This window comes from Camelus dromedarius, chromosome 5 (assembly GCF_036321535.1).
Source record: "Camelus dromedarius isolate mCamDro1 chromosome 5, mCamDro1.pat, whole genome shotgun sequence".
In the NCBI taxonomy this organism is placed as follows: Eukaryota; Metazoa; Chordata; class Mammalia; order Artiodactyla; family Camelidae; genus Camelus; species Camelus dromedarius.
The window spans coordinates 74,812,915-74,831,527 of record NC_087440.1 but is presented as its reverse complement, the minus strand read 5'-3'; the positions used below and the strand labels follow the sequence as shown (position 1 = coordinate 74,831,527).

The following is an 18,613-nucleotide window of genomic DNA, read 5'->3' as shown; positions in this document are numbered from 1 at the left end:
TACAACTTCACCACTGCTTTCCATTTATCTACATTTTCTTTATAACCTGTGCTTTCTCACATTAACTGGGCTTAACCAACCTAGATTGTTTTTACTATTCTTTCTTACTGTTCTATTTTTAACCACTCAAGAAAGCCTTCTTCCCTTGGTCTTTTTATAATTATCCATTCAATTATCATTGATCTAAATGTCTATTAAGGAAAAGATATACACAAAACTTATTTAACATCAAATTTCTAATTTGGTAACACTTAACACACAGATAAAACATGCATTTTATGAAATTTCATCTCTTTTACCTCTACCATGCCTACTCCCAAGGAGATTTTTGGATGCACTTTAACAGTGGGTGGTTCACATTTGAGTATTAACTCAGATACTTCATACAAAGTTAGCTTCATACAAAGTATAAAGGGTATACAGTCGACCATCTGTATGGAAAGGTTTCACACCTGCCGATTCAGCCAACCCTGGATTGAAAATACTCCTGGGGGGTGGTGGGGGTGAGGAATTCCGGAAGGATCCAAAAAGCATAACTTAAATTTGCCCCACACTGGCAACTATTTACATAGCATTTACACCGTATATACAATGATTTATGTAGAGTTACAGTGTATTTAGAATTACTTACATAACATTTACATTGTATTAGGTATTATAAATAATCTAGAGATGATCTAAAGCACACAGGAGGATGTGTTTAGGTGACATGCAAATACTACATAGAGCATCCTGGATTGTGGTATACACAGGGGGCCTGGGACCAATTCCCCATGGAAACCGAGTGACGATTGTATTTTAAAGAGAGCCCTGATTAAATTTTGTCAACTACTTGATGAATCAAGAGACCTCTCCCATCTAGAAAGACTAGAATTTGAAACACTTTTTTTTTTTGCAATTTTCATCACCCAAAGGATCAATTCTTGAGTTGCTATTAATCTTAATTATTTACATCTGAAGTATAATAAGATTCAGCCAGGTCTGGGAGCAGGCAAAGTGCAGAAGAGCAGCTCTTTAGAAAGAACAATTCTCACTTTTCATCTTGTACTAAAGTTTTGTTAACTTCATCTGTGTTATAAATAACTGGGGTGTCAGTAATCCCAAGTTTGGTCGATGGAGTTTTTATTCTTCATAGACACACACACACACACACCCACCCACACCCTTTGGCCTATTCTCAAGCTCTTTCTGTGTGTGCACTTCCATCCACCTTTCCCAGCTGCCTTTGGCCGCTGGGTCTCACCCTCTCCTCTCCCAGGTACTCACAGGGTCTGCGTGCTGGGCGGTAAGCTGGGGATGCGGTGGATATCCTTGCAGGTGACTCTGAAGTCGTCCTCCTGGCGGCACCGGCAGGGCGGAGACGGACACCCTTTCCCCCTCAGGCTCCTGGCCAGGGCAAGAAGCAGCGCCAGCTGTAACAGGGGCGTCGGCCTCATTTTCCTCGGGTCTCCAAGGCTGTATCTCTCCATCCTCCACTATCGCCTCATTCTCAGCCTCTGCGCCTCGGGTTCCCCCAGGCTGAGGGAGAGAGAGAGGGTGGGAGGAAGGAGGACTGGATGGGGTTGTGACCTCAGCACCTGGGAGGAGGCTGGAGAAGAGGAAAGAAGAGGTTGTCAAGTGCTGCGTATCCCTAGGCAACTCCTCAGCCAAACAAGTTTGCTAACTTGGCTTTCCTTGCCCCAAGCCACGCAGCCTGCTCCGTCTGTTCCCCGCCGCTCAACACCGGTCCCCTTTGGTTTCCAACCTCCCCTTACTTCAACCCAAAGCCTAGTTCGGAAGCCCTCTCCTTTCCTCGTCTCTTAACCCGACGGGCCACCTTTTCGCGCGGGCAGCCTCCTAAAAGCGCTGCCTACGGGATGCGCCCGCACGCACCCTCTATCCAGAGAAGTTCCAGCGGAACCGATGGTCCCGGGGCGGCCGCGGGTCCTACACAACTTCAGCTCCTCCTGGCCCAGGTCGCCTCGGCTGAGGGTCTGAGGCGGGCACACATGGCTCGCCGGCCCGAGGTGCGCCCGAAGCCGAGGCGCTACAACTCTTGGGGATCCTTGCGGCTCCGCAACTTCAGCGCAAACCGAGACCGCTGGGCGCGCGCCGCCACACGCGCCGGAATCGCCGCGAGGAGTCGCCCGGCGGCGTCGGGCTCCCCCGGTAGCGCCGGGCTCCCGCGGCAGCGCGCCGACTGGGAGGCGCAGGGCAGCAGCCGGGCTCTGGGGCCACCTGCTGGGCGGAACCGGGAAAGCAGAAACAGTTCGAGTGCCTTGAATGGGAGTCTGAATCCAGCCCGGCTATACCGAGTTGACGCCGACCTGTAAATTCTGGTCTGCCCAGGAATTTTAACGAGCCATTTCCTCCCCCGGAAGATGGGAAGAAAAAGAATACTAAAGTGGCACACTATCGTCTACTCAGCATTCTTCACACAGTAGCCAAAAAGATAATTTAAAATAGAAATCAGACTGTGCCAATTTCCCTCTTAAAAGCCTTCAATTCTTGGGCGGTAAAGGGAGTATCAACTCACATACTATAATGATTTCATTTGTATAAACTTCTGGGACGAGGAAAGCTATGGCGATGGAAATTGGGAAAAGACAAGCGAGAACTCACAGGGGTTATAAACATGTTCTACATTTTAAGTAGACTGGCCATACGTGGATGTATGCATTTACCAAAATTCACTGAACTGTACACTTAAAATATGTGTATTTCAATGTTTGTAGTGGCTTTTTCATAATCTCCCCAAACTGGAAACAATTCAAATGTCCTTCCACTAGGTAATGGATAAAAAAACCAGACAAACAGTGATACAGCCATAATGGAATACTATTCCACAATAAAAAGAAGAAATAAAAAGTTAAAAAATAAAATTATGTATACATTCTTTAGACTGACCAATAAAGTCCTACTATAGGAGCCGGTAAACTTTTTCTGTAAAGAACCATATGGTAAATATTTTAGGCTTTTCGGGCTACATACAATCTTTATCACATCTCCTCCTCCTTTTTTTTAAAATACAACTTTATATAAATCGTAGTAAGTGTCAAAGCCATTCTTAGCTTGTAGGCTATACCAAAACAGGCTTTGGGCAGGATTTGACCCAGAAGCCAAGTTTGCTCATCCCTGTATTTCACGATTGGGCCCTCACCATCACTTTGCTGGACCTGGAACAAGGCGGGTTTAGTACTACGTCTGGGCCTTTGTTATTGCTGAACTCTATGGCTGGAACAATCTGTCTCCAAATCTTCACATCATTCAAGTATTAGTTTAAACATCACCTCCTCAAAAGGTTTTCCCTGGAAATCCTGCCTAAAGGAATGATTCCCACCTCCATCATATTAGTTTACCAAAGCACTTATCACTGGTCATTATTGCTGATTAGTTTACTCATTTATTGCCTGCCTCTTGCTGCTCTCCCATGCCCATCAAGATGTAAGCTCCATGAAATCAGGAACTCTACTGATTTTTTTTGGCCACTGTGTCCCTAACACCAAGAACAGTGCCTAGCTCAGAGTTAGTAAATAGTAAATGTTAAATGAATGAACAGGTTTGCAATGCCTGTATTAGTTATTTGTTGGAGCATAATCAATAGCCCCAAAATGTATTGGTTTAAAATAACATTCATCATCTCATATTTTCTGTGGGGCAATTTGGGAGTGGCCTAACTGGATGCTGTGACTCAAGGTCTACTGTGAAGTTGCAAACAAAATGAGAGCTAGGGCTGAAGTCATCTGACAGCTGGGCTGCAATGTCATTAAATTCACTTGTTAGTTCTAAAAGCTGTTTGGTAGATTCTGTTCGATTACCTACATAAATGAGTTGTGTTGTTTGAAAACAGTTTTACTTCTTCCTCTCTAATCTGGGTGCTTTGCATTTCTTTTTCTTATCTGATTGCACAGACTAGAAACTCCAGTATAATTTTCAGTAGGAAGAATAAGGGCAGACATCATCTTGTTTCTAATCATAAGAGAGAAATTGTTCTTTCATCAGGAAATAAATATGATGTTACCGATAGTTTCCATAGATGCCTTGTATTAGGTTGAGAAAGTTTCCTTTTCTCATTTGCTTAGAGGCTCCCCTCCCCCCGCCCCATGGAAAAATAATGCATTTATTCTGAAAGGTCTTTTGGTGAGGGGTTTAAAGGGCCTTTGTTGGGGGAGGGGTGAGGAGGGGAGGACTGGGTGCTGGTGGTGGGGAGCAGGTTCCCTCCGTACTCCTTGGAGGTCTGGGAGGACTTCTTGCCGCTGGTGGATACCTTCTGCCAGCTGGGTGTGCTGGTCTTGTTGGTCAGCAGCTTGGGCTGGATGTTGGGCACGACGCCTCCCTGGGAGATAATCACGTCTTCCAGAAGCTTGTTGAAATCTTCATTGCTGTGGATGGCCGGCTGCAGGTGCCGGGAGTTGGGGCTGGTAGGGGGAGGTGGCGTGGGGTGGGGTATCTGCATCTTCTTCTTGTCCCCGGCTGCGTTTCCCGCCAGCTCTGAGATCTCCGCAGTGAGGCACCCCAGCACTGCAGCCGGGGAGTTGGGTGCATTAGCGCCCCCTCGCCCGGCGTCGCAGCCCTTGCGTAAGTGCCGGTGCGCTCCGTCCGCCCACCTGGAACGGAAGGCCGCCGCGCAGGTAGCCGGACCTGGGCATGCGCTGGTCTGGCCAGTGGCTGTGGCGCTGGTTTGGTCGCTGGTTGTAGCCCTGGTCCGGTGGCTGGTTGCGGCTGAGGTGTCGTGGGTGGCCTTGTGGTGAATCTTATCGCGGGCCCTGCGCCCTGTCTTGCCAGAGGCCGCCATGCTGGAAGCCTCTGGAAGAACAGGCGGAGAGAGGCGGCGCACCGTGAAGCCCTGGGTCGCAGACCTGCCCAGGAGCTGCCACTTGTTAGTCAGGTTCTGCTCTGAGATGCTCAGGGGCAGCTCTGACCAACAGGTGGAACCGAAGGGTATTCTGCAATGAGGGCTTCTTGCATGGTTCCTGTGTGCCAAGCCCAGCCGCGGTGCCTGCCCAGGTGAGTTCCATATCCTGGGAGCATTGAGAGTTTTTAATTAGGAATAGACATCAGTTTTTTGTCAGTGCTTTTTCTGCATCTATTGAGATGAGTCAGCAGTTTCTTTTTTTAGTTTGTTAATGTAGTGAATCACAATGATTGATTTTTTTTAAAGTTTTATTGTATGTACTTTAAGAAAAGGCCATCTCAAAGATCAGGTTGTTGGAACAGTTCAGTATCTGGATTTCTTAAAAAAATTGAAGTATAGTCAGTTTACAATGTTGTGTCAGTTTCTGGTGTACAGCATGATGTTTCAGTCATACATATACATACGTATATTCCTTTTCATATTCTTTTTCATCATAGGGTACTACAAGATATTGAACATAGTTCCCTGTGCTATATAGTATGAACTTGTTGTTTATGTATTTTATATATATTAGTTAGTATCTGCAAATCTTGAAAAAAATATGGAATGCTTCATGAATTTGCGTGTCATCCTTGTGCAGGGGCCATGCTAATCTTCTCTGTATAGTTCCAATTTTAGTATATGTGCTACCCAAGCGAGCACAATCTTCTATTTTGTGAATAAGTTCATTTGTTTCATTTTTTTTTGTTTAGATTCCACATATAAGTGATATCATATGGTATTATTCTTTCTTTCTGGCTTACTTCCCTTAGTATGACATCTCCAGTTCCATCCATATTGCTGCAAATGGTATTATTTTATTCTTTTTTTATAGCTGAGTAGTATTCTATATATATATATATAATATATATATATGTATATCCCACAACTTCTTTATCTAGTCATCTGTCAATGGAAATATAGTTTGTTTTCATGTCTTGGCCAAGGTAAATAGTGCTGCTATGAATGCATAGGGGTGCATGTATCTTTTTAAATTACAGTTCCCTCCAGATATATATATATATATATACCCAGGAGTGGGATTGCTGGATTATATGGTTAAATCTATTTTTAGCTTTTTAAGGAATCTCCATACTGTTTTTCATAGCTGCTTCACCAAACTCCATTCCCACCAACAGTGTAGGAGGGTTCCCTGTTCTCCATACCTTCTCCAGCATTTATCGTCTGTGGACTTTTGAATGATGGCCATTCTGACTGTTGTGTTGGGATATCTCACTGTAGTTTTGATTTGCATTTCTCTGATAATTAGCAATGTTCATCCATTTTATCATGTGCCTATTGGCCAATTGTATGTCTTCATTGGAGAAATGCTTCTTTAGGTTTTCTGCCCATTTTTTTGTATTGAGTTGTTTGTTTGTTTTTCTTAAGTTTTATGAGCTGTTTATATATTCTAGAAGTTAAGCTCTTGTCAGTCGCATCATTTGCAAATATTTTCTCCCATTCCCTAGGTTGTCTTTTTGTTATGTTTATAGGTTTCCTTTGCTGTGCAAAAGCTTTTAAATTTAATTAGTTCCCATTTGTTTATTTTTGCTTTTATTTCTACTGCCTGGGTAGGCTGCTCTAGAACATTGCTAAGTTTTGTGTTGAGAGAATGTTTTGCCTATGTTTTCTTCTGGGAGGTTTATAGTGTCTTGTCTTTTGTTTAGGTCCTTGAGCCATTCTGAGTTTATTTTTGTGTATGGTGTGAGGGAGTATTCTAACTTCACTGATTTACATGCAGCTGTCCAGCTTTCTCAACATCACTTGCTGAAGAGGCTGTCTTTTCTCCGTTGTGTATTCTTGCCTCCTTTGTCAAAGATTAGTTGACCTTAAGTGTGTGGGTTTATTTCTGGACTCTCTATTCTGTTCCTTTGATCTATATGTCTGTTTTTGTGCCAGTACCACTCTGTTTGGGTTACTGTTGCTGTGGAGTATTGTCTCAAGTCTGGGAGGGTTATTCCTCCAGTCTTGTTCTTTTTCTTCAGTATTGCTTTGGCAATTCTAGCTCTTTTGTGATTCCATGTAAGTTTTAGGATTATTTGTTCTAGTTCTATAAAAAATGTCTTGGGTAATTTGATAGAGATCACATTAAATCTGTAGATTGCTTTGCATAGTATGGCCATTTTAACAACATTGATTTTTGAATGTTAAACCCATCTTGCCTTCCAGGGATAAACCCCATTTGATCATGATATATTTTGAAAAAATTTCAGGCATTATTTCTTCACACAATTTTTCTATCCCTTTATCTCTCTCTACTCCTTTGGAGACTCCAATCATTACACTTATATTAGGCTGATTGAAATTGTCTCACAAAGAACTCATTGGTGCTTTTTCCATAAATTTTTTTCTTTTTTTTTTCTCTGTTTTTCATTTTGGACAGTTTCTTTCGCTATGTTTTCAAATTCAGTTTTCTTTTTTTTTCTTTTTCTTTTTCTGAAATGCTTAATCTGCCACTAATCTTACTAGTGTATTTTTCATCTCAGGTGAAGTTTTCATATCTAAAAGTTCAAGTGGGGCCTTCTCATATTTTCCCTGCTTCTATGTAACTCTCTGAACATTTAAAACACAACTGTTTTGATGTCTGTGTTAGTTTTGTAGGACTGCTGAAACAAAAGGACCACAAACTTGGTGACTTAAAATAACAGAAATTAATTTACTCAGTTCTGGAGGCTCTAAGTCCAAAATCAAGGTGTTGGCAGGAGTGTTCTCTCTCTGAAGCCTCTAGGGAAGGATATCTCATTGCCTCTTCCAGCTTCTGATGGTTGTCAGCAATCCTTAATATCCCTGGGTTTGCATCACTCCAATTTCTCTTTTGTCATCACAAGTCATTCTCTCTGTGTGTCTCTGTGTCTAAATTTCTCTCTTCCTATAAGGACACCAGTCATTAGATTAGGGTCCATCCTAATCCACTATAACCTCAATTTACCTTGAGTATCTGCAAAGACTCTGTTTCCAAATAAGGTCACATTCATAGGTACCAGGTGTTAGAACTTCAAGATGTCTTTTTTGGGGAACAAAATTCAACCCACAGCAATGTCCTTGTTTAACAATTCCAGCATCTTTTTTCACTTCTGGGTCAGTTTAGAGTAGTTGATTTTTCTTCTTTAAATGGGTTGCATTTTCATTCTCCATTGTATGCGTGATAACTTTGGATGGCTGATGTGAATTTTACCCCTTTTGGTGCTGAATTGTTTGATTTTGTATAAACTTGAGATTTGTTGTCACATATGATTAAATTACTTGCGAATAGTTTGATATTTTTGGATCTTGCTTTCAAAGTTTCTTAGATGGGACCAGAGTAGCATTTAATGTGGTGCTAATTATTCCCCACCCCTGAGGCAAGACTCTACCTAATGCTCCATGAATTATGAGGTGTTTCAGTCTGGCTGGTGAGAATAGTCACTATTCCTGGTCCCATGAGCTACAAGTACTTTTTCCCCTCCAGTCTTGTTAGGTGTTTTTTTTTCCAGCCTCAGTTTCTTCACGTAAATGTGATGATTCATACTCTGCTAAACACTCCAGGGAGTTCTCTGGAGTTATTCTGGTTTGTTCTGCAAACTCCAGCTACGTTGGTCTTCCCAGACTCTCAGCTCTGTCTCCTCAGTTCAGAACATCCGTGGGGCTCTACCTGGTTCATTCTCCTTGCACCATGGCCTGGAAAGTCTCTCCAGTAAGTTGTGGCAGTCATAAGGCCTGCCTTTTTTGTTCTCTGTCTCTTTGTCCTTCTTTGTCTGCTATCTACTGTCTTGAAAAGCATTGTTCCATATATTTTGCCTGTATTTGTGTTTGATTCTTGTGTACAATAAATCTGGTCTCTGCTACTTCATCTTTGCTGGAAACAGAAGTGATATGCTGAAATCTGTAACGTTTTAATCAAGATTTAGACAGCAAAAAATTGGCTTTGTGGCAGTCATAATGTCGGCAAAATTTTCTTGTCAACCTCTTTCAATTTAGCAAATTGGAACAAGCCATCAACAAATTTCTATGTTCTATGTCCTGCTCAACAAATTGCTATGATAATCAATAAGGCAATTTTCTTTCCTTAGCATAACTTTAAACCTGGGGCAAATAAACACATTAGATGATAAGATGAATCAGTTTAAATAGAGAATGTTTGCACTCAGATCCATTATACACGCCAAAAAATCCTTTTAAATGTAACAGGTAAATGAGAACGGCTATAGAATATTACATTTTCCTTTTTGTGGGAGAACCATTAGCATGGTCCAAATATCAGAAAGTGATATTTAGCAATGAATTCCTCTATGTGTTTTGTCTTTTTTCAAAACGTGACCATTAAAGTGACACATAGGCTATATTATTTAGCTGCAAAAAGTGTCTTATAGTTTTGGTTTTGGACATTAATAGTTGTTTTTTATCTAAATGCATAGAAATTGCTGTGTCTTTTATTTGTGATGTTCTCGACAATGGCAAATACCTATAATTAGGAAGTGTGTGGCTGGAAAGACTATTACGGGATCAACAGTTCTACACAATGAATGGCTGAGGATGATTCTTTGAGTAGTGGGGTAGTGGGCAGTACCATATTTGCAATATCTTTTCTTTTATTTCAACTCTTCTTAGACTTGCATCAGCTTGAAAACTTGGTGCAGAAATGGTGCAACAACCATTTATGATCATTTCATGCTGGTATAAAGAGAGTGGCTTTCACCACTGTCTTGGTTCAAAGAGAATTTTGATTTAGTGCCATTCAGTCCAAATAAATCAGGATATTGGGGATTTCCTTTTGACTTTACCCATAGCACCCCATTTTGGTGCTCCATCTTCCTTCTTAGGATTTATAATTGTCCTGTGATATTACAAGGGATCTTGACCATCTGTTATGGCTACATGAAACCAAGCAAGTCTAGTGGTACAGATGGTCATTACTTGGGCTGGAAAATCACTGGGCAGAATGCAGACTCTTTGAAGGGACATCCTCCCCTAATGCCAATGCGCTGGTCAGCAAGGTTCGGGCTATGAATAATCATTGCTTGAGGGAGGCTGGATGCTCTATGGACGAGGGCTTTCTTCGAACACCGTCAGGTCTTCCTCCAGCCCCCAGCCTGCCATTCTAAGGCTCTCTTCTCTGTTTTCTATCGCATTTCTGGGCAGAATACCTTTTTTTTGAGTGGGGACTACTCTGGTTCATATTTTCTTCCTGTTTCTTTGCTTATACCACAACTCCTTTCTGAAAAGAGGACTGGCTTCAAAGGTTTGTGATCTGTGTGATTGCACAGAACCCTCCACTCAGAAAGCCGTTATCTTACTTTAATGTTGTGCTCTTACCATTTTGACATCTGCAATCAGTTTTGAGTAGGACCCCACATTTTCATTTTGCACTGGGACCCACAAATTATGTAGCCAGTATAATTTGAGAATCTATATGCTTAACGCTCAAACATCATGAAGAGACTACTTCTTTTTCTTCTTCTTTTTTTCTTTCACTTCCTCTCCTTTTCTACTTCCTGTGGTCACATCCCTTCTCTGAGCCATGAGCATAGCAGAGCTCAGCTGGATGAAATGGAGACAGGTAGCTGAGGGAGCCAAGGGAGACAAAATACTTGGAAAAACTTTCGGTTAGTATTTCAAATATGTTTTTCTGTCACATAGAAATAATCAGTTTTCTGCTATTGTTTCACAGTAATATGAGTTTTCATGGTGTTGGTGAAACACAGCTTCTATTTGAAATAGCACTCTTCTGTCTGCCACCTTGCAGCTTGTCATGCAATAGGTGTCTTCCTTCTCAAAGCTTATCCATTCTACATGAGTTAAGTTATAAGGATCATGCCAATGATTTCAGACTAGCCCCATCCCAGAACCTCTTTATTGATTCACCCGTCTAGTTGTTTAATGTTTGACATGGTTCAAAAGTGTTTTTGATGAAACTGCTCAAAAAATTAGATGTGAAGTTAGTACCTCAGATCTCACAGGCTGGACCGTTAGGATTCCCAAGTGTAATCTTAGTCAAAGCTCTTTGGATTTCAAAGGGAAATCATCACAAAGCAACATGGTATACTCTTTGTTCTAACTACCTAGAACAAAACAATAAAGAAGGTCCCAATGTTCATGGAACTAAGATTTTAAGATATCATAGTGTGTATCCAGCTAACCTATATTAAATGCTTCCTATGGGCTAGGCACGGGGCTAAATACTTCACACACATTAATTTATTTTATTCTCAAACAACCCTACACATTAGGTACTATTCTTACCATCCACATTTTGCAGAGGAAGAACTGAAAGCACAGAGTAATTAAGTATGTGCTCAAGGTCACGTAGTTGTTAGGTATTATAGCTAAGATTTGAACCCAAGTGGTCTGGCTCTAGAATATGTGTATTTAATCACCTCCAGCCACCTCTAGTGTATCCTGGACACAAGTCCAGGATATACAAGTGGGAATAATACTTATGAACATACACGTGGGATTGGAGCCAGGAACCTGGAAGTTGTCAGGAACCAAGGCTCTGTTCTCTCAGGCTTACTTCATCTGGGGCTGCACAGTTTACCCCTGCTGCTTTCCTCACATATTTCTCTCTCTGCAGTTTCTCCTTGAACAGAGATGAAGATGGTCACCTCACTATGACAGCTCAGCTTCTACCTGTATATCAAGACTCTTCAGGTAAAGTATTAAATGTCCCAACTGTAAAAAGCATGATTAGCCCCAATTGTTTCCGGTATCTACCCCTTGTCCAGTTGGCCATGGTCAGAGAGGTAGGGGCTTTGTATAATACAAACAAGGCTTCGGGTGCCCAATGCTGTGAGTAAGATCGAGCCCAGTAAAGGGGCCATATGGGTGCTGTATGTAAAAAGTATCTGCCACATCTGCTTTTATCAAGGTATTGTGTGGTGGGAGGATCATTGATAGCGCTGGTCCCGGGTAGGGCAATTTTGGGGAAATGATGTTATGCACTAAATTGTGTTCCCCTCATTTCTCCACCCATACGTTGAAGCCCTAACCCTCAATGCTACTGTATTTGAAGATAGGGCCTTTAACGAGGTAATTAAGGTTTAATGATGTCATCAGGGCGTGGCCCTAATTCAACATGACATGTCTTTATAAGCAGAGAAACACCAGGTAACTGTCTGCACAGGAAAAAGGCCACATGGGGACAAAGAGTGAAGACAAGCATCTGCAGGCCAAGGAAAGCGGTCTCAGGAGGACTTGAACCTGGGGACACCTTGATCTTGGACTTGAGCTTCCAAAACTGTGAGAAATCAACCTCTGTTGTTTATGTCACCCAGCCTGTGGTATTTTATTATGGCAACCCTAGCAAATCAAATACATCATGTAGCCTCTCTGTGCCTCTCCTTACATTGTTTGCAAAAGAAGACTGTGTGCTGCAGGTGATAGCCCTTGGGGTTTTTTCCAAGTATAAATTCAGGTGATTCAGCTTGAGTGTGGTTTTGGGGCTGGATAACGTGTGCCTGTCTTATCAGTTAAAGGCAGTAAAGATCATTTGGGGGTTTACAAGTCACATTTTATGTAAAATCTTTTTTATTGGCCTTATTTTATCTCTTTTGTTAAACAGGAGAAAGATTCTATGATCTGAGTTCACTATGTTTTTTCTGGATAGCATAGCTGTGTATTAGAACCCATCATATGACAGAAAGCTGTTGTAAATTTAATAATGTATTTTAAAATTTCTTCACCATAATGAACTCAAATCTGATTCTCTACCCATCAGTCCCAGTTGTATCAACTTATTTTGTTCTGTTTTGTTAATAGCACTTTAAAAATGGGGTCCCCAGAATTTAATACAATTCTCTAAATGTGAATGGAGCAGGGAAGGGAGGTTGTGGAAAAATCAATTTTTATTAATGAAGATTACGTTAGCTTTTTTGGTAGTCATCCTTCCTGCAGTTGATGAGATATCATTTCCTCAGGAAATTTCTCTTTTATGTCTATCCATAGAAACCTATGCAGTACTCTCACCTGGACTTGTAATAATTTGTTTAATAATCTAGTTCCCTCATTTGACTCTAAGCAACATGAAGACAAAGACCATGCATGAAGACGCATTTTTATTTCTTCTTCAGTGTCTAATACAATGTCTGGAACCTAGAAAGATTCAGCATACATTTGCTGAATTAAATGAATGAATGTATTTGTTTTGAAAAATCAAAATGTTAACAAATAAACAGAGTTATGCTTCCACATGTACATTGGGCAAGTCTAAGGCTGTTCTGAATTATCTTAATTTCTGTATCAAGTGGAGTCTTTTCTTTAATACAACTTTGAGCAAGCAGCTTGAAGATAGATGCAAATACATAGGTAGGTCTTAGGAAGAATTATTTTAAGTTCAAACTGAATATAAAATAGCTTTTACCTCTCAGTGTTAGCCAGAGGAAATATTTGAATGGTATTTATGATAGTGTGTGTGCAGGTAGATGCAAGGAGCGGTGAGAGAGAGAGGGAGAGAGAGATAGCGAAGGAGGGAGGGAGAGAGAGAGAGAGAGAGACGGAGAAAGGGAGAGATAGCGAAGGAGGGAGGGAGAGAAAGAGGGAGAAAGGGAGAAAGGGAGAGGGAGAGATGAAGGGAAAATGTGAGGTGAGGAAAGGCTGAGAAGAGGGAGAATGATTTTACATGATTAAGTCCCTCTGTTTGAAGGACTTAGTTGAGGAGACCAACTAGGAAATGGATAATTACAGTATGGAATTATTAGAATAGGGAAAGTCTGTAGTTTAAAAATGGGATCTTGCATTTCTTGAGGTAGCCAGTGAAGCTTTCACAGATAAAGTGAAATTTGATTTTAGTTTTGAGGAGGAAAAAAATCAAAGGTCTTTTTGGCAGAGCAGAAGGGAAAAGGGCTCTGCTTGACATAATTTGATTTTCACTTCTTCTTAGCTTTTCCAAAGTTCAGTTATTTGTTGAGGTTTTTATTATTGCTTTTTCATGACTGAAGCCGACTTCTCTACGTGGAATATGTCTCTCTCATGTTCTAGAATGACGACGAGAGGACACCCTAGACTGAAGGTAGCAGCAGTCATGAAGTGACAGCCTCGTATACTTTGGGTTTGCCATTAACGAGCTATGTGGTTTTAGACCAGTCACTCTTTCCAGGCCTAAATGGTTGGACTAGATAATCGTTTCTGTTCCCTTCCAGTTCTAAGAATTTGTAAACCTTCAGAAAAAGACATTGGGCCCTGGTATTAAGGGGAACTTTACATTTACCGCTGGAAACTACGCTTCCCTGTTCCTCAAGGAGTGAAAGAAACATAGTCTACATTACTATTGCAACTACTTTGAATTTTTCTTATTTTTAAAAAACTAAATATCGTAGACTTTCCTGATTACGTTAGCGTTAGAGGTAAGGCTATCCCCATGTAACTGTCTGGGTTTGTCTCCTATAGTAGCTACTGGCCCTTTAAAACAGAAAAATCAGGGCAAGAGGGAGCGGCCGAGGGACTCAGGTGCCGCTAATCGGGCTTCTTCCGGGAAAGTCACCCGAAGACCCGGCGTATGGCATCCTGGGAATTGTAGTTTCTCTTAGGGCCTCTCTCCCTTAGTAACTCCTTGCTTTGGAGCATGAGAGGGACTACAACTCCCAGAAGGCCAAGCGGTAGCAGTGGGGCCCTGTACACTTGCTTCAGCTGGGCGGCTAGTTCAAGTTGCCATAGCTGCGAGTCTGGGGAGAGCAGAGTCGGTTGCGTCGCAGCGTCCGGTCAGTTACGCCTTCTGGGTCTCTGGTGGCCGGGGGAGCCGGGTAAGGCCTCGGCGATGATCTGGCATTAAGGAACCGGGGTCCTCTTCTGTCTCAGGTACCTGCCCTAGCCGCCCCCTCGCCTTTTCTTTACCACTTCCCTATCTTATCGTGTACATTTTAGGTCCCGCTTCCCCTCGTCCCAGGCGTGGGGACCCCAAAGCTTCGCGGAGATGGGGGGTAGGGCCGTGGGTGGGTGTAGTGAGTGCTAAGGTTGGAGGAGACGGCGTCTCTGGCTTCCCGACGCCCACCTCCCTCGGCGTGGGTGTCCATAGTCAGATCCTGGCCAAGTTATACAGTGAATTTGAACTTCATCGTCCTCCTTTTGAGAGCATCTTGTTTTGCCAGTGGCAGCTACGAAGCTTGAGCTGTCAAGAAGATTGGCCTCATTCTGGTGTTTACTTCCCTGGCCTGGAATATAATTTGACGTTTTGTACTTGTTGGGAACGCAGTGTTAGTGACTTTTTCCTTTGCCAACGTGGGAGTTGCCCCAAAGCCAGCTGTTAATAGTTCCTTATTTGAGTTATTTCACGGGAACACCTGATATTGAATTCCACCGGCATCCTTTATTGGTTTGATGGAGTTCAGTCACTTCCACAGACGTCTTGTAAAGCCTCTTTGTAGCCTTGTTCCAAGTATTATGTGAAGTATCTAACACAGGGCCTAGCCCATTGAAAGTGCTCAGTATTTGTTACTTATTTTTATTAATTATTCAGAGCTGTGCTAATAGAAACATGGTATGAGCCACACACACAAGTTAAAATTTTCTAGTACCCACGCTAAACAAGTAATAAAGAAGCTGGGGAAATTAATTTTAATACTTTGGCACAAAAACAATATATTCAGAATGTTTTCATTTCAACATGTAGTCATCCTTAACTTTTTTTTTTAAAATAGTACTACGTCTAGTGTTTATTTTACATTTATAGCATGTGTCAGTTCAAACTGGCCAGATTTCAAGAACTCAGTAGCCACATATGGCCAATAACTATTGAGCAGCATAGATAGAAGATTAAAGTTTTGGTAGTTTCATGTTTCGCGGAGATGGGGGGTAGGGCTGTGGGTGGGTGTAGTGAGTGCTAAGGTTGGAGGAGATGGCGTCTCTGGCTTCCCGACGCCCACCTCCCTCGGCCCAGAGAAAATTTGAGTGTGTCTATGACTCATCTCATGGAGGGAAGGTTGCTGCTTTGTTAAAAGAGTGAGGTATAAATCATACGTGTATCCTCTCTGCCTCTGCATGGCCTGGGTCCCTTTGAACTCTATCTTAACAGTTGATTTGGATTAACTTTTCCAGACCATTTTTTACCCTTGGAGATATTTATAGATGTGTTCTTCCCAGATCTTTTTATGTGGACAACTACCAGTTCTCTGGATAACTTTCTGTGGATTCTTAGAGACTGCTTTGAAAGCAGACACAAAAAATTAGAAGTATTTTTGTCCACAGTTCTTTCTTACAATCAAAGACATTTTACTTTTACCTACTTGATTGCAATACTGAATGTGGGAAGAACTGGACAGCCTGTAAAATGTTTCCTTTAGGAGTGCTCGCACTTAGTGCATTTGCTGGCTTAGAGATAACAGCTGAACCAGTAAGTTCAGAAGTAACATATTAATTTCATTACCTGCCTCATTTAGTTTCCCCACTGATAGACATGCTTAGGGATAGACTTGGGCTGTGATTCACATTGTGACATGATCTGGCCAGCCCAAGGGATGACCAGGTGTGGCCGGAAGTCACCAGTGAGGAGTACGCTGGCTGGGCATTTGGAAATGAAGAATTATTGTGACTTCAGTGGGACTTTTGCATGACCCAAGGAGCATTTTCTCTGTTCTCTGATGTGATATATTCTGTGATATGTACATAAACTGTACATAGTGAGGGTAAGCTTATTTTTATCTTGTTTGAAAAAATTTAAGGTTGTAGGTGTGTTTTACCCCCTTGTTTCATTTATCTGTAGGTGGTTTGGGGAAAGTGTAGGGGCAACCAAAGATCATCCACTTGACTAGGCCTTTTGCCCTGAACCTCATGAAGAAATGATAGGAAGCAGGCATATGTGCCTAAGAAGAGCACTGAGCTCAGAGGACAGCAACACGGAGTTTTGGGGGTGTGCTTTGTAAGTATGCTTTCTCCCTGAGTTTCTGAGATAACACATTTTTGCATATTTATAGTGGAAAAGAATGTGTCAACAAATAGGCTTTTGAGGGGGCAAGAAACCTCTTTCTAACATGTAGCATCAAAATTAAATAGGATAGTTGTACATGCAGTCTTACAAGAATTCAAGAGAACAAATTCAAGATACCTCAGTAAAGGCAACAGTGATGCACCTGTTTCTAGCAGACAAGTATTTGAGACCCTATCTTGTCCCAGGCACTGCATTAGGCACCTTTTACATGTTATGCATATAGTACATTTATTATGCTTACCTTCATTTTACAGATGAGACAATTGAGTCTCAGATAGGTTATTTGATTTGCTTGGGGTTCTGGAGCCAAAAGAGTGATCTTCATCCCCTGGTCTTCTGACTCCAAATCCCAGTCCTGCCCACTACAAAGGGGCTACATTGTGATCTCTGATTGCCCTCTAATAGGATTTGGTTTACGTTTAGTATTTTAGATTGTGTACCATATAAGCAAAATTTACCATTATTCATCTCTTTAAATGTTCAAAGGGTTCTATTATCTTTCTTAGTTTTCTTCAAGATGTAATGCCTTTTACATTATTATTGAAATAAGAGATAATTATATTTGCAATATCTATAAAATGCACATATTCAACATGCATTGTCATTGATAGTCAAGGATATAGTGTTAACTTAGGTTTTGCAACATAGATTTAAAATTCTGGGCACTATTTAGCATTTTCACATTTCATTTTCATAAAGGGTACTTAAACATATAAGGAGGACCCATTGGGGCCTTGTAATAACACTTTGTCCAAGATATATACATAAAAAGTTCTTAGAATTAAAGCATATTAGAACTGGAGGGGCCTGATAAGATAATTTAGTCCAGAAATTTTCAGCTGCAGGCTTGACACATTTGGGAATAATATAAAAATAATCTAGAGTAGATTCACTGTTACTCATGTACTAATGTCATTGGGTTGATTCTCATGGGAAATGTTTCAGTATCTTCATACTATTCTATAATGTGTTTTTCTTTCTTGTAATTATTATGTCAGCACAAAATTTTACTTTGTCTCTTTTAATTGCTATACAGTAGTCTAAATGACTAGGTACGTTTAATGTATCAGTTATCAGTGGATCTGTAGGGGTTTTTTTTTTTTTTTTTGCTACTATAAATCTGCAATGAAACTCTTTTACATATGTGTGCATTTAAGATGTATACTTACATTGCCTTTTGTTTTCCTAGGATAATAATCATAGAAGTAGAATCTATGCATATTACTTATTTTTGCTTGCCAGATTCTTCTCTGGAAAAGCTATCCTAGTTAATATTCTTACAGCAAGATGTGCAAGTTGTCAGCCCTGGTAGTGAGAGCTTTTTTCCTAGGTACAAAACAGTTAAAAAAGAATTATCATTATTTTAAGTTGCAATTCTTTAATTAGTGAAGTAAAGTATGTTACACGTTTGTTAGGGCCATTTGGATTCTGTGAATTGCCTGTTTATCCTTTGCAGCTTTTATCCTGAAATGTTCTTTTTTCAGTTTTTGTTTTGTTTTGTTTGTTTTTAGAGATACAGTGAAGCCTTTGGTTTCAATATAATGCAAATATTTTTCTGAATGTTTAGTTTTCTAACCTTGTCTTATCATCAACAATTGTTTTCTGGTGTCTTACTGTCAATAATTATGAATTATTTTCCGGTGTCTTATTATCAGTAATTATGAATGATCCTAAGAGGCTTATTAGGTTTTTCACAGATACTAACACCTCCCTGAAATTCATATAACCCTTACTGTAGGTCTGCACAGTGCTGGTGCTTGGGTTGTTTGGGAGATGGGAGTATTTGTGGTTTCATGAATCCATGTCATTGATGAACTCTTAGAATCTACTTTATGCAGTGTTTACAA

At 41.0% G+C, this 18,613-nt stretch overlaps 2 protein-coding genes and 1 non-coding gene across 6 annotated transcripts in view; 1 reads left to right on the top strand and 2 right to left on the bottom strand.

The window, feature by feature from the left end:
* Positions 1–1,527, bottom strand: part of TSHR (thyroid stimulating hormone receptor) — a 125,429-nt gene extending 123,902 nt beyond the window's left edge. For both annotated transcript variants that reach the window (XM_010976397.3, XM_031454137.2), the window contains exon 1: positions 1,267–1,527. In XM_010976397.3, the coding sequence (XP_010974699.1) occupies positions 1,267–1,469 (203 nt within the window). In that variant the 5' untranslated portion in view covers positions 1,470–1,527. The remainder of the gene's footprint in view (positions 1–1,266) is intronic.
* A 3,902-nt stretch (positions 1,528–5,429) lies between these two features.
* Positions 5,430–5,536, bottom strand: LOC116153773 (U6 spliceosomal RNA). The gene has a single exon (XR_004137651.1). It is a non-coding gene; the product is annotated as a U6 spliceosomal RNA (small nuclear RNA).
* Positions 5,537–14,454: 8,918 nt separating this feature from the next.
* Positions 14,455–18,613, top strand: part of CEP128 (centrosomal protein 128) — a 357,240-nt gene continuing 353,081 nt past the window's right edge. For 2 of the 3 annotated variants that reach the window (XM_064486164.1, XM_031454133.2), the window contains exons 1-2: positions 14,455–14,641; positions 16,542–16,697. The gene's annotated coding sequence lies outside the window, so the exon portion shown is untranslated. The remainder of the gene's footprint in view (positions 14,642–16,541; positions 16,698–18,613) is intronic. The other variant, XM_064486166.1, reaches the window with a different exon arrangement.